A 12,095-nucleotide genomic window follows, 5' to 3' on the forward strand; every position below is an offset into this window, starting at 1 on the left:
AAACATTTTTAACAACAGCTTCTGAAGTTGTTCCTTTAAGCGAGGGGATATCGGATATATTTTCAATACAGACACCTCAAGCACTGTGAACAGGTAGAAATTGAGTTAACACTCATGGCAGGAATACCCAAAAAATATACATCACAAAAGATGGAGCTTTAATAAGACAATAAAATGTCTGATTGTGTTTATGGTGCGAGACCAAAAATCTGTCTCCAGTTCACAATTAACAACAAAGTATGTACACAGCAGCTACGAGAGAAGCCACATCACCAGCTTATATGTTTTTGATGCATGCACGACTCCTCTCTACATTTTTTTTCCCCACCAAGCAAAGGAAAAATGTATAATTCAGTTGACAGTCAGCAATACTGCATTGATTTTTAGGGCAAAGGTATTGATCTATTAACCACCAGGGAGCTGAATTACTGACCAGTTATACAGCAGTGATATAAAATGAGATGAAGGCACACGGGAAGGTTTCACCATCCATTAGGATAATTAGATATCAAAAGATATATATATATATATATGAAAATATAAATGAGGTAAACAAGTATGATTCATATCTTTAAATGGTATTTTATTGCTACCACACTAAGATGTTGGTTCATTCAGTTCCACGAAAGACCCGTTTCAATGCTTTGTTGAGTCTGCTCCATCTTCATCATAGGTGAGAAGCATGGAACAGTTACCTCCTTTCCATCAATGCAGTGCTGGTGCTGAGGGAACAAGAGAGCTGCCAGAATTCCAGCAGGTTTAAACCTGGGATAAGTTGGGATAAACTGAGTCAGAAGAATTTCTTGCATTAGTCCCTCTCACACTCTCACACAGCTGCTGACATCAGTGGTTCAAACTTCAGGTACAGAAATATATTTAGTTGGTGTTGCTTCTAGATTGGGTACCAGCACTGCGCTGAAGGAAAAGGACGTGTGAGATGAAAAAGCTCAGAGTGCAGGGTTAGGCACAGGTGGTGTGGGAGTCTGCCAGATGATCATGTGACTACGTTCAGATCGCTGTGGCGTGGCTTGGGACACCTCTTCCGAGTCATCGCTTGCATCATCTCCTGGAAACAAAGAGGACTTTGTCAGCCTTTAAATAGACCAAGTAGTGCACAAATGATGCAATGGATGAGACAGACTTAAGTACAGTTTTATTATTCTTCAGCTTACCAATTCGAAAGTTGATGTAGCCCTCTCCTCCACTGAGGATAAGCTGAGCAGTAGTGACATGGCTGCTGCCAGGATTGGTGATCAAACAACCTGACAGGCACAAACATTTTTTTGTGGTCACTCAAACACAAAAAATAACATGCATGTGCAATCTGAAGCGTCTCACTTAATTGTTAAGAAGTTACATGTAATGCCTATCTAACTCTTACCGGGTGCAGCAATGATGAATCTGACAACTTGTCTATGTCCATGGTAACACAGCTGGGCAGATGCAGTGGAGCAATAAGGGATGGAAACATCCTCTGAAGCTGCAGAGAGTTCGTAATATGGTTAATAGTACATAGAGACCATTTATGGCCAAATAACTTTAAGTTCCAGGCATTCTTAAGCTAAACATACTTATGGACAAAGGGATGGAGAAAATGGCACCACCTCCTGTGCCCACCCACAAACGGCCACAGATAACAGTGAGAGAGGAGATCTGGAGAGGTGAGAGTGTCAGGAAGGGCTGGCCTGTGGAGAGAGAGAGAAAACTGGTTAGCAAAGCTGTGAGATTAAAGTTAAAGTGGTCGGTTACAAAACAAAATGTATGTAAAACAAAAATAATGAATAAAATATACACACAGTACTCTGCATCCCTTATTGCTTTATATTTTCTTCAGAAAATGGGGAAAAGGGGCATCAATCTATTGAAACGTACATACATGGAAATATTGTACATAAGGCAAAAAAGTGTACAAGCTTCAAAGTCAATATTTGGTGTGACCACCTTATATGGCGACAAATTACAAGAAAGCTTCTAAGAGAGTTCATTACTACATAGGACCTGTTGCCACTGACTTTCAGTTCAGTTTATGTGTAATTTGGCACATTTAGCCTTTCAAATAGCCAATGTCAAAAGAGAAATATCTTCAGAAAGCCTTCAGAAAAACTATTGCTCAAGACTGATTAAAAAAGTACAACAAAGTCTGGCTCTTTGGAAGCAAAATTTAAAGAGATGTATTACTTTTTTTTTCCCAGTTACCAAATAAGAAATGATAGTAATAAATGTTCCCATTACTGTAGTCCATCAAATGATTTTTTTGCTCTAGTAGCTGCTCAGTAACAACACTTAAGTCATACATACAGGTATATGTATTGTAAGAAAAAAAAAAAAAAACAAAACAAACAAAAACGGTTCGACTACCTAATGTTTTAGTGACCAAAGCTGCAAAGTCAACTTCCTGTAGTGGCCGTCCTGTGGACCAGTCAAACAGCCTGAGGATTGGGTCCAGTCGGCAGGAAGTCCAAACCCCACTTCCACCAGCGCACAGAAAGCGAACCTGCTGTTCACTGCGCTCAGAGACTGAGAATGTTTGCTATAAAGTAGGATAAGGAATAAAGAGAGTGAGTTAAAGATATGGTAAGAATGAGACACAATAAACAATAATAGGTATCATTTCCTCTGTTTCTTACCTCCACCTTCTTGCTTTCAGTGTCTACCACGTAGATTTTGTTCCAGTATCCCACCCACAAGCGGCCGCCTTTTGCAAGGCAACAACGAATGGGCTGCACAGGATTTGATCCAAGAGGCATCAAAGAGTGTGACTGCAGATTCCAGCCATCTATTAATCACACGACTCATTGCATCATTATTCATTTTACTCACTTATGCAAATCAAACAAAATGAAGAAATTAATTAGCCGAGACAGCTGGATGTAAGTTTGAAACAAATCCATTACCTGTACTGTGTGAGAAAAAAGCCAAAGTCCCATCACCTAAACCAGCAATGACCTGACCCTGTGAATACCTGTGAGAGCGAGTCAACACAAAGTAGATCGTTTTCAATTCTGCTTAGAGACTTCAAGGTAACTCATCTCGTGTTACAACATCCAAATGCAAATGGACAGAACTCACGTGAGAGAATGAACACTCTCAGAGAGGGATACAGACCGCAGACAGAGGCTTCTGCCAGCAGAGGCCAAATGCACCAGTATACTGTGAGAGAAGGACAATGGGAGAAAGGAGCCAAGGGAAGAAGAGGCAGTCTGTGATAAACTAACAGACAAAAAAGTCTTTTAATTGTTTAGATGATATTTACTGTCGTAAACTGCTTATTCAGCTGGCACTACCTTCCTTCCTGAGTTCCAATCCACACAGTTCCTGCAGTGTTACCTTAAATAACAAGACAGACAGGCCCTGTCAGAGCTAAGTAAGCAATGTTGATTTCCAAGCGTTTCCAGTAAAACAGCACGGTAACAGGGGATAATAGAAGTACAGAATACACTCGACAAGTCATCTGTGGGCAGCTGCTGCAGCCCATTGTACCAGCACTGACCTATGGGAGGCACAGCACAGATGCAGAGGGCAGGAGCTGTGGGAGGGAGGCTGAACTGATCCAGAACTGTGTTGGAGCGTGCTGGATCAATCACTGTAATATCACTGCAGGAGGCAGGGCCAGAAACTACCCACACAGAACACTGGCAGAAAAGGGGTGGATATGAAGTTTGAAAAGATGAATGGCATGAACCAATTTGTGCCTCGACAAGTGTTAGTCATGGTTGGGTGATCATAATTAGAGGATGACTGTAGCTGCTTCTTAACTAGGATTATGACAAACTTACTGTGGCTTCGCCAGAGATCTCAGATGGGACTGCGACTGCACACTTAAGCTGAAGGGAACAGAAGTAGCTTTGAATTCATGGTTAAAAACAAAAAACATCTTGTGCATTAAACAGTGCTGTGCAAAAGTTTTGAGCCACCCTTAATTTCTTTACATTTTGCAAGGAAACTGGGTAGTAGTCTTCAGGAATAGTTCTCCAGGCATATTGAAGGACCTTCAAGGCTCTTCTTTAGATGACAGCTGCCTTTTCTTCTGTTCTCTGTCAAGATGATCCCATGCACCCCTTCAATAATGTTGTGGCCCGGGCTCTGGTGAGGCCAATGTGTATGTTTGGGACCATGGTCATGTTGAAAAATGAAGGTATTGCCAATTAGACACTTTCCAGATCGTATGACATGGTGGATCAAAATCTTGTGGTACTTTTCTGGGTTCATATTTCCATCCATTTTTAAAAAAAAAAAAAAAGGTCCCCGAAACCACTGAGTGACATCCAGTGGGGTAGTTCAAGACTTCTGCACAGAAAATAAGCCTCCTTTGAGTGACATTTACCTTGGCAGTCGATTCTTTGTGATCCAGCAGTCTGAGCTGCATTAGAACAGGCACGTCTTTAGGCTCTGGTACTGGTTCACTGGAGTCCTACAGTAATTAACAATATTTTTACCGGAGTATTGCTTGTATAGTGATCTGCACAGTAAATATCCATATTGTGCAAAAAAAAGTCTTGAATGAAAGCCAGACATTATTTTTTTTTTTTTTTTTTATTGGTATAGTTACTATTTTCATTGTTTTAGTATTTTAACTATATAGACTCAATAACAGCAACAGGAAGCTTTTTATTCCACTGTTTCCTATTTATTCTCTATAGCACGTCACTATTTATTTGTATATAGAAATGTGGTTCTACTACCTGTGTGTTTGCTAGTGGCAGGCTCCAGCCATGTAACTGCCGCTTTCCCAGAGTTCCCCAAATCTGGGAGCGAATTTCTCTGTAGATTTCCCTCTTCCTGACACGTGGTGAAAGAGCAGCAGGAGAAGCAGACCTAGACAAAATGATTCTGGCATTTATCAGCTTCACATTAAATATGTTTTATTTTTTTAAGTGAAATACATAGAGCCACGGTAGGACAAAGAGCCTTCACTGTTAGTATCTTGCATTTCATTTACTTAATAATTTGGAAAGTGGAAAGAAGTACCCGAGGCCGGTGCAAGAGTTTGGACACTCCTGTTTCAGTACTTAGTGACCTCTCCTGTGGCCGAGGCAAACACTTGTTGTATATAAATAGAAAGTGTCTATTTATGATTTTCATCCAATGTTTCCAGCTTATCGCTTAAAATTCTGAGATATTCTTAGGCTGTCTTGTGAAGCGTGCTTATGAATTTCCCACAGATATAAAGGGAACGGATAATTTTTCATGTCTGATTCTTATTTCACTTGCATTAGCAAGTAGCTGAACCCCAACCGTGAATGAAAAATATTTATTGACAATGAGGTAATCAGCTAGGCCAGACTCTGTAGTTCAGAGAAGACCTCACTCAGATCCAATCTCTATTTTTCTCACTTGCATTTTGTCTAAATCTTTGCACACAACTGCTGAAAAACACATAAGCAGGAGTAACTTATTAAGAGACAGATGCTTACTCAGCCTGAGTTCGACTGATGGTTGGTGGTTGTGGAGAGCCCAGAGCAGTGCGAGTGAGTGATGGGGAAGGTCGCAGAGCTGATATGGAAGCAGGAGGTGAAACTAATGGTTCCTTGGACCGGCCAAAGAAGCGGTTGAATCTTTAATTGAAGAAAAAATGAACAATTCTAAGTATTTTAACCATGAACAAATATACACTTCTTAATTTCAGCCCACCTAATGCCAGGTGCATTTAGTAACACCACAACACCAAAACATTTGTCCCTCTCCTGCATTTTAACTGACGCCTTTTCACTTTTATGTAATGGTTCTCATCTCGTGTTGTTTTCTGCACTTCTTGGCAACTGCTAGCTGAATGCTCAGCCAATGTGACTGCACAGCTGCAATGATGATCCTGGACTAACACTGTTATGAAGATGTCAGCTCAGATATCAGATCATGCGGCTTGCACCACCCACCTCTGTTTGGGTTATAAGAGCTTCAACATCATCTTAAGGTACAGGAGGATGGGTGTGTAACAAGTCGTAAATTATTTTCAAAGACAGATTTACTTACTTTCTCCAAACACTTGACCTTCTTTCTTCTGAAAATCTCTCCTCCTTTGTTGCTCTAAAGAAAAAGTAATAGATGAGGTTGGAGGCAAAGATTTGAGCCACTGATGTTACACGAGTTGTTGTAATCACACAACAGATTCTCAAATGTAACAATTTTTTAAATCTTCAAGAAAGGCACAAAAGTTACCTGAGTGTCTGACTGCGTCTAACCGCCTCCTGCAGTTCAAACAGACGCTGCTTATACTGGTTCTTCTCCATGACCACGCGAGCCATTTCAGAACGGGAAAAGTTACGCATGGATGCTGGCTGAGACACCTGAAGGGGAAAATAAATTAATCCATCAAACCATCTATGAGCAGCTAGAAAGGCAGTGAAGACTACACCTACAGATAGTACATCACAGCTTACATCAGAATCCTCAGACTGACAAGTTTCCAGTTCTTTCCGAAGTCTGTAAAATAAAGGGCGAGATTATTGTCAGAACGTGTATGTAATAACAACAATGAACAGGTTATTTATTGAACAGCTGAATGATCCTCTTCACCTCTTAGTTTCCTCCTCCTTCTCCTTCACCCGCCCCTCCAATCGGGAGAGTGTTTCCCGAAGAGTTTCCACTTCCAGTTTAAGAGCTGACCGCTCATCTGTCAGCTCCACTACCCGAGATATCAAAGTCTTACGAGCAGTTTCAACCAATTCACTGAGAAAAAGGAAGTATAGCATCAGATATAAAACTCAGAATTATGGTGGAAAAGAAAAACAGTGGTTAATCATATTAGATAATACAAAGCTTTCTGTTGGTATTTGGCGAAGTAAGAAATCCAAGTGTTTGGAAACTCCCCATGTCCTCAACAAATCACAATAGACTAGTCATAGAAAATAAACTGAGGACTCACTGGGTGACTTTCAGTTCCTCATACTGAGAAAGAATCTCCTCAGACTGGTCTACGCTGCCTAAAAACACACACAAAAAAATTAAACTGCGTGAATGCACATGCAAACAGACAAGTACTGAAATTAATACATTTCTAACCTGTATTAAGGACTATTTAACCTGCATTCATGTTTAAGAAGAAATCAGGACATGAGATTTTGTAGAATAGGAAAAGGGGAAGTAAAACTTTGTAAAACACATACTTGAACTTAATATAAGTAGAGTATAAATAGTCTCCCAACAGAGCCTGATTATTTTTGGATACCAACTTTCTGTCACTTCTTTTGCCTCGGATCACTTTGTGTTTCAAAGAAGCAGCAAAGATTCTATGTTTGTGACATTTATTTCTTTAAAACTCAAAAAAGCAACTCAGGAATGCAGATCTTAACAAAAAAAACAAACTTGCATTTACCTCTGACACTGGCCCCTCGGTCTACACTCTCCACATAATCGCGGCTCAGCTCAGACAGTTCAGAGAATACAGAGTCAGTGTTGCGGAGCTCCCACTCTATACTATCCTCGTCCTCTACCTCCTCTCCCTCATCCTTTTTGTCCGCCTCTTCTCCTTTTTCTTCTTCTACTTTGCTCTGCCCCAACTCATTCATCTCGTCCTTGAAGCTGGTCTCCAGCTCACCTTTTAAAGGTTCTTCAGTGTCAGGTTTAACTGGGGTGCTGAAAAATTTGGAGGTGGTTGATACAATATGTGTGCAAGCAGATGAATTCAAGTAAATGTTGGCTTAGTTAATTCAATTCAATTCAATTCAATCTTTATTGGCAGACTACATGTCCATAAAAACAAGACAAGAAACACACACACACACACACACAACTCCCCCCCCCCCCACACACACACACACAACACAAGGTATACCATTAAATATATATATGTATATAAATAAGCTTTAATAAATATAAAGCTGAAATAAATCAGTTAATGCTTTCAGGTTAGTACCTTGCATTTACACAGCCATTAAAATGTGCCAACTCAGGAGTGGAGTTTATGATGTCAATGACAAACTGATTTGTGGAAGGCTTTGCAGCTCTATCGACCTGTTTTTCTTTCTTGGCCATGAGATCTTCCAAACAGGGGGGACCAGACTTTGAATGTGGTCTTTTAATCATCTGTAAAAGAAAAAAAACAAAACAAAACAGAACACGTAAGCTACATCTTTGGCAAAATCTCGAATTAGAAATTTGGAAGATGGTCATTTTAGGTGCAAAGCCATTTACCTTTTCAGTAACACTGGGTTCTGGCAAGACCTGATGTGACGGAAAGTCAGCATTCCTGGAACGCACATGATTCCTAAACGCAACAACTCAGTTTATGCTTTTTTAAATCCTCTTATTTTTCACCATGTTCTTGCAACGGTGTTTCTAAAATATATCCTGTGACTTTAAAAAAAAAAAAAAATTTCTAGTTAATAATCTTTTACTAATCACTTTCCACAAATATTGCATTTAACAACAATAAAGGTAGAGAATTTGCGAGTTTCTTGCCAAATGCAACTAAAAAGCTGAAGTTAACGCTACAAAGTAGCTTCAGGTTTTCATTTTCAGTCACATGTGGTATACACTGTACTTGATATCCCTTTCAAACAAAGAAATACCACCAACCTGCTGTCAGAAATGCCAGAAGCATTCAACATTTAGTTTAATATTACAACAGGCTGAGAGTTTTTCATTTTGCGCATGGCTACAACACGATTCACAATAAGGCTGCTGCTACTTAAAGTCTTCCTGTGTGATACTTTATGCAGAATAGCAAATGTGTTTTAGCATAATGTTGAAAAGAACCTTAAAGGAGAATCTCTTTCAGACTCCTTCCTCTTTTCCAAAAGTTCCCGATATGTCAGGGCCAACTAAAAAAAAAGAAAAGAAAAGAACATCAGCTACATGTAAGAAACCTGACGACTTAAGAATAAGACAGTGGTTACTGAGCATACGCATGGAGGTTAACCAAAAATATCTGACCTTGTTGTGGGTATTTCTCAGTGCGCTCAGTTCTCTACTGAGATTTGCCTTCTGTTCCTCCAAGGCCACCACTGCAAGAAAACAGAAGGCATGTAAGAACAGAATACAGTCTAGACACCTAAAACTAGACTTGAGTTGCTCTTTGGCATTTATTCCTGATACACACCAGTAAGCCACAACTTTTAAACCACTGACATTTGAAGTGAAAATTGTGCTCTGTGGGAAAACTTTGCACCTTCACATTTATTTTTGTGTAATGTGATTTATTTCAGGGCAATGTCCTCTACTAAAGAAATTGTCTCGAAATGGCTAGAGAAACACAGAAAGAAGGGACTGATGTGGCCTTTAAACCTCCCAAATCCTGAATACAAGCCTATTCCATTGTGCAAACCATATTCAAATGTCCATCAATCCACCTTCTTTAGTTTATCCAATTCAGAGTCATAAGGGGGAGGGGGTGCAGCCTATTCCTTCTGTCATGGGGTGAGAGGCAAGATAAACCCTGTATAAGTCACCAGTCTGTCACAGGGGTCACATATAGAGACAAACAACTATTCAAACACCTACGGGCAATTTCAAATCAGCATTTAAGCTAACATGCGTATCTTTGGACTGTGGGAGGAACCCAGAACACCTGGAGAGAATCCACAGAGTCACAGGAAGAACTTGCAGGCTGCACCACCATGTCACCCCTGGATGGCAAACCCACACAATCTGCTGCCAACCTCATTGTGCGTGACTCTTTGTACACAGCAAAGACAGGATAAACTCAAAAGAAAAAACAGAAATGAAACCAAACAACTAAACGTCCTGGAGAAAACTGTGCATGAGAGCCCCACAAACCCGATTAACATGTTAAAATTATAACCCCCGAGTAGTCATTACTGCATTGTTACTGCATGAATCTAAGACTTTATTTTGATCTCAATACGCCTGTACAGTTGTGCTGCTGTCATGTTGACAGTATCTGTCCACAGACATATGAACACCAGCTAAAAATCCTCAAATTGCCTTTGCAGTAGCTTCTACTGCAGTAGAGGTTTCCAGAAACATATTTTATCAACAGAGACCGACGTACAGGGTCAAAACAATACCAGTGACATTACTGTTGCTGGTAAATATTCAAATACGCACACTGATCAGCTTGTTGTCTTGCTTTCTTCTCTAGATCTCTCTCTCGCCGTTCTCGCTCCTTTTCCCTGCCCCTCATGGCTCTCCTCTCCTGTTCAATTTGGTCATCCAACTCAAGATACCTCTTAAGAAAAGAAAAAGACTTGAACAGTGAAATGCCTGCTTTTACAATAAAACCTGCAATAGCACACCTTCACAGTATCATGACTCACCTCTTGACTTTCTTTCCTCAGTGTTTTCTCTGCATGATATCGCTCGAGCAGCTCTTCTCGTTCAGCTTTCTCCCTCTCAGCCTCTTCCTCCCTGTCTCTCAGCTGTGCTTTGCAGCTGGCCAGGCCCTCCAGTACCCACACAAATATGGGTACCAGAGACTCCACCACGCTTTCACCATGGATCTCAATAACAGTCTGTGATAGAGTAAAGCAGCAGAGAGAGAAAACAGGTATCTGTGACCACATGTAAATAATATTTCCACCCAGATCAACATAACATATTGTTCTCATTCTTACCTGTAATTCTGAATACAGCTTTCCTGCCTCTTCACTCACAATGTTTGGGTCCGGCTCCACCTCCCCGGTCCCACAAAGCACTCTCTCACTGTACTCCATCAGCCAAAGATTTTTTTCTTTTTTTTTCGCTACCTCTGCTGCAACACAGTTGCCAAAAGCTCAAAACCAAAAGCAAACAGATCTGTGAGTCGATGGTGTGTTACAGTTTCTCACTAACAACTCGTTTGTCTAGGTTCTTAACCTTTCTCCCAACACTAGCACCTCCCATTCTCCACATGTTCATTCATACAGCAGCATCCTCGAAGACTTCACTTTCTATAGAGGTTTATCTGATGTCTGGAGGTGTTTTAGAGTCCATCCTGCAGAAAAAAGGAAGGAAAAGGTCATGTCACTTTCTTTAGAGATGATTTAACTGGAAGTGCACTGTCAGCTGTTTTGGCCATTTTCCCTTTTCAGCATTACTATAACCTTGGAAGTGACACAACACAATCATTTGGTTTTCTTGTATTCCGGTATGATTCTTTGAACTTTTTTGAGACCATGAAGCAGGCTATTAGGTTTTGATCAATTAAATATTAAAAGAAATAAGAAAAGGAAGCTATTTCCTGGTTTTGGTGTATTTTCTATTTTTAAACGCTTTGTTTTGCACTTTTACTCAGCTAAAACGTCTGCTTTCACACCAAATAAATTGATCTTAATCTATAATAGTTTCCCCAGTAGTTCAACCTTGGGATCAATAATAATTTAAAAAAAACCCCTTATAAATCACAACTAAACTATAGATACCTAATGTGATGTTGTCCGTTTCCTTGGTTTTCCAGGCTATAGCACAAGACACAACTATGTTCTGTGAACTAGCAAATAGAGCGAAGAATCACATACTTCATATTTGACTTTAAAGTCGAGTTGTGTGCTTCAAACTGCTGACATTTCACCTCAGTACGGTGAGGCTTTCTGTTAATTATTTATATGGATCTAATGAGGATAATACCATAGCATGCAGACCAAGTGACCTCCTGTGTGTGTGTTTTTAAAAGCTCCACAAATAGCACCAACTAAGCAAACATGACAGACTATGACAGCGATAGGTTTTATTATTCGACTCCTTACTCTAATTATTAATACTCTCGGTAAGCATTACTAGACCTAACAGACTCGAATCGGCATACTGTATAAATAAGTAAGAAGCCTGACAGTGGACACCTTGAGAGTTCGTTAGCAGTAGGTTCACAAAGTTGAAATCTAGCCAAAAATAAAGCCGTGTTTCTTCAGTTGTTCGGCTGCCGTTTTACAAACTTACCTTAGCGCCTGACTTCCTCACAACTTTCATTTTACTGCCCCAAAATAAGGAAACTCCAGCCGTCTTTTTCTTCGGGACGATATCAATTACACATAAACGAGTTTAAAGAAGGGGGTGTTGCTCGAATTTGACGTGCGCAGACATGTCCTCAGATTGACCAATGCGAGCGCTGTAACTGTTTGCTCTAACCAATGGACGGTTAAATGGGCGGGACATTGTTAGTTTTGTTTTCGAGAGGAGGAAAAAAAACGGTTTCCTGAAACTTGAGCGACGACACGTGACCA

The 12,095-nt window shown here is 40.2% G+C and overlaps 1 protein-coding gene across 2 annotated transcripts; it reads right to left on the reverse strand.

Moving 5' to 3' along the window:
* Positions 1-40: 40 nt before the first annotated feature.
* LOC146659226 (C-Jun-amino-terminal kinase-interacting protein 4) lies at positions 41-11,943 on the reverse strand. Of its 2 annotated transcripts, none has more exons than XM_085423164.1 (28): positions 11,812-11,943; positions 10,512-10,870; positions 10,215-10,409; positions 10,006-10,126; positions 8,872-8,942; positions 8,695-8,759; positions 8,131-8,203; positions 7,853-8,022; positions 7,313-7,572; positions 6,863-6,920; positions 6,514-6,666; positions 6,378-6,420; positions 6,157-6,284; positions 5,971-6,024; positions 5,415-5,555; positions 4,683-4,815; positions 4,325-4,411; positions 3,777-3,824; positions 3,491-3,632; positions 3,285-3,327; positions 3,070-3,150; positions 2,895-2,962; positions 2,628-2,776; positions 2,359-2,530; positions 1,572-1,685; positions 1,382-1,480; positions 1,173-1,262; positions 41-1,066 (listed from the first exon to the last, which is right to left on the reverse strand). In XM_085423164.1, exons 2-28 carry the CDS (start codon positions 10,608-10,610, stop codon positions 948-950), a joined length of 2,976 nt encoding a protein of 991 aa, XP_085279290.1. In that variant the 5' UTR covers positions 10,611-10,870; positions 11,812-11,943; the 3' UTR covers positions 41-947. The 2 variants fall into 2 exon arrangements, with proteins under 2 accessions (XP_085279290.1, XP_085279289.1); XM_085423163.1 differs by having other exon boundaries at positions 6,863-6,916; positions 7,303-7,572.
* Between the last annotated feature and the right edge of the window lie 152 nt (positions 11,944-12,095).

Source organism: Rhamphochromis longiceps, linkage group LG11 (genome assembly GCF_057381845.1).
Source record: "Rhamphochromis longiceps isolate RC_006_pf linkage group LG11, R_longiceps_female_GT1.1, whole genome shotgun sequence".
In the NCBI taxonomy this organism is placed as follows: domain Eukaryota; kingdom Metazoa; phylum Chordata; class Actinopteri; order Cichliformes; family Cichlidae; genus Rhamphochromis; species Rhamphochromis longiceps.

Coding starts and splice junctions, on each gene's coding strand:
- LOC146659226 (XM_085423163.1), bottom strand. CDS start 10,610: ATGGAGTACAGTGAGAGAGTGCTTTGTGGGACCGGGGAGGTGGAGCCG. Junction 6,917..7,302: donor AGTGTCAGAGGTAAATGCAA/GTTTGTTTTTTT, acceptor GTTTTTAGGCAG/CGTAGACCAGTCTGAGGAGA. Junction 2,531..2,627: donor CTGAAAGCAAGAAGGTGGAG/GTAAGAAACAGA, acceptor CCTACTTTATAG/CAAACATTCTCAGTCTCTGA.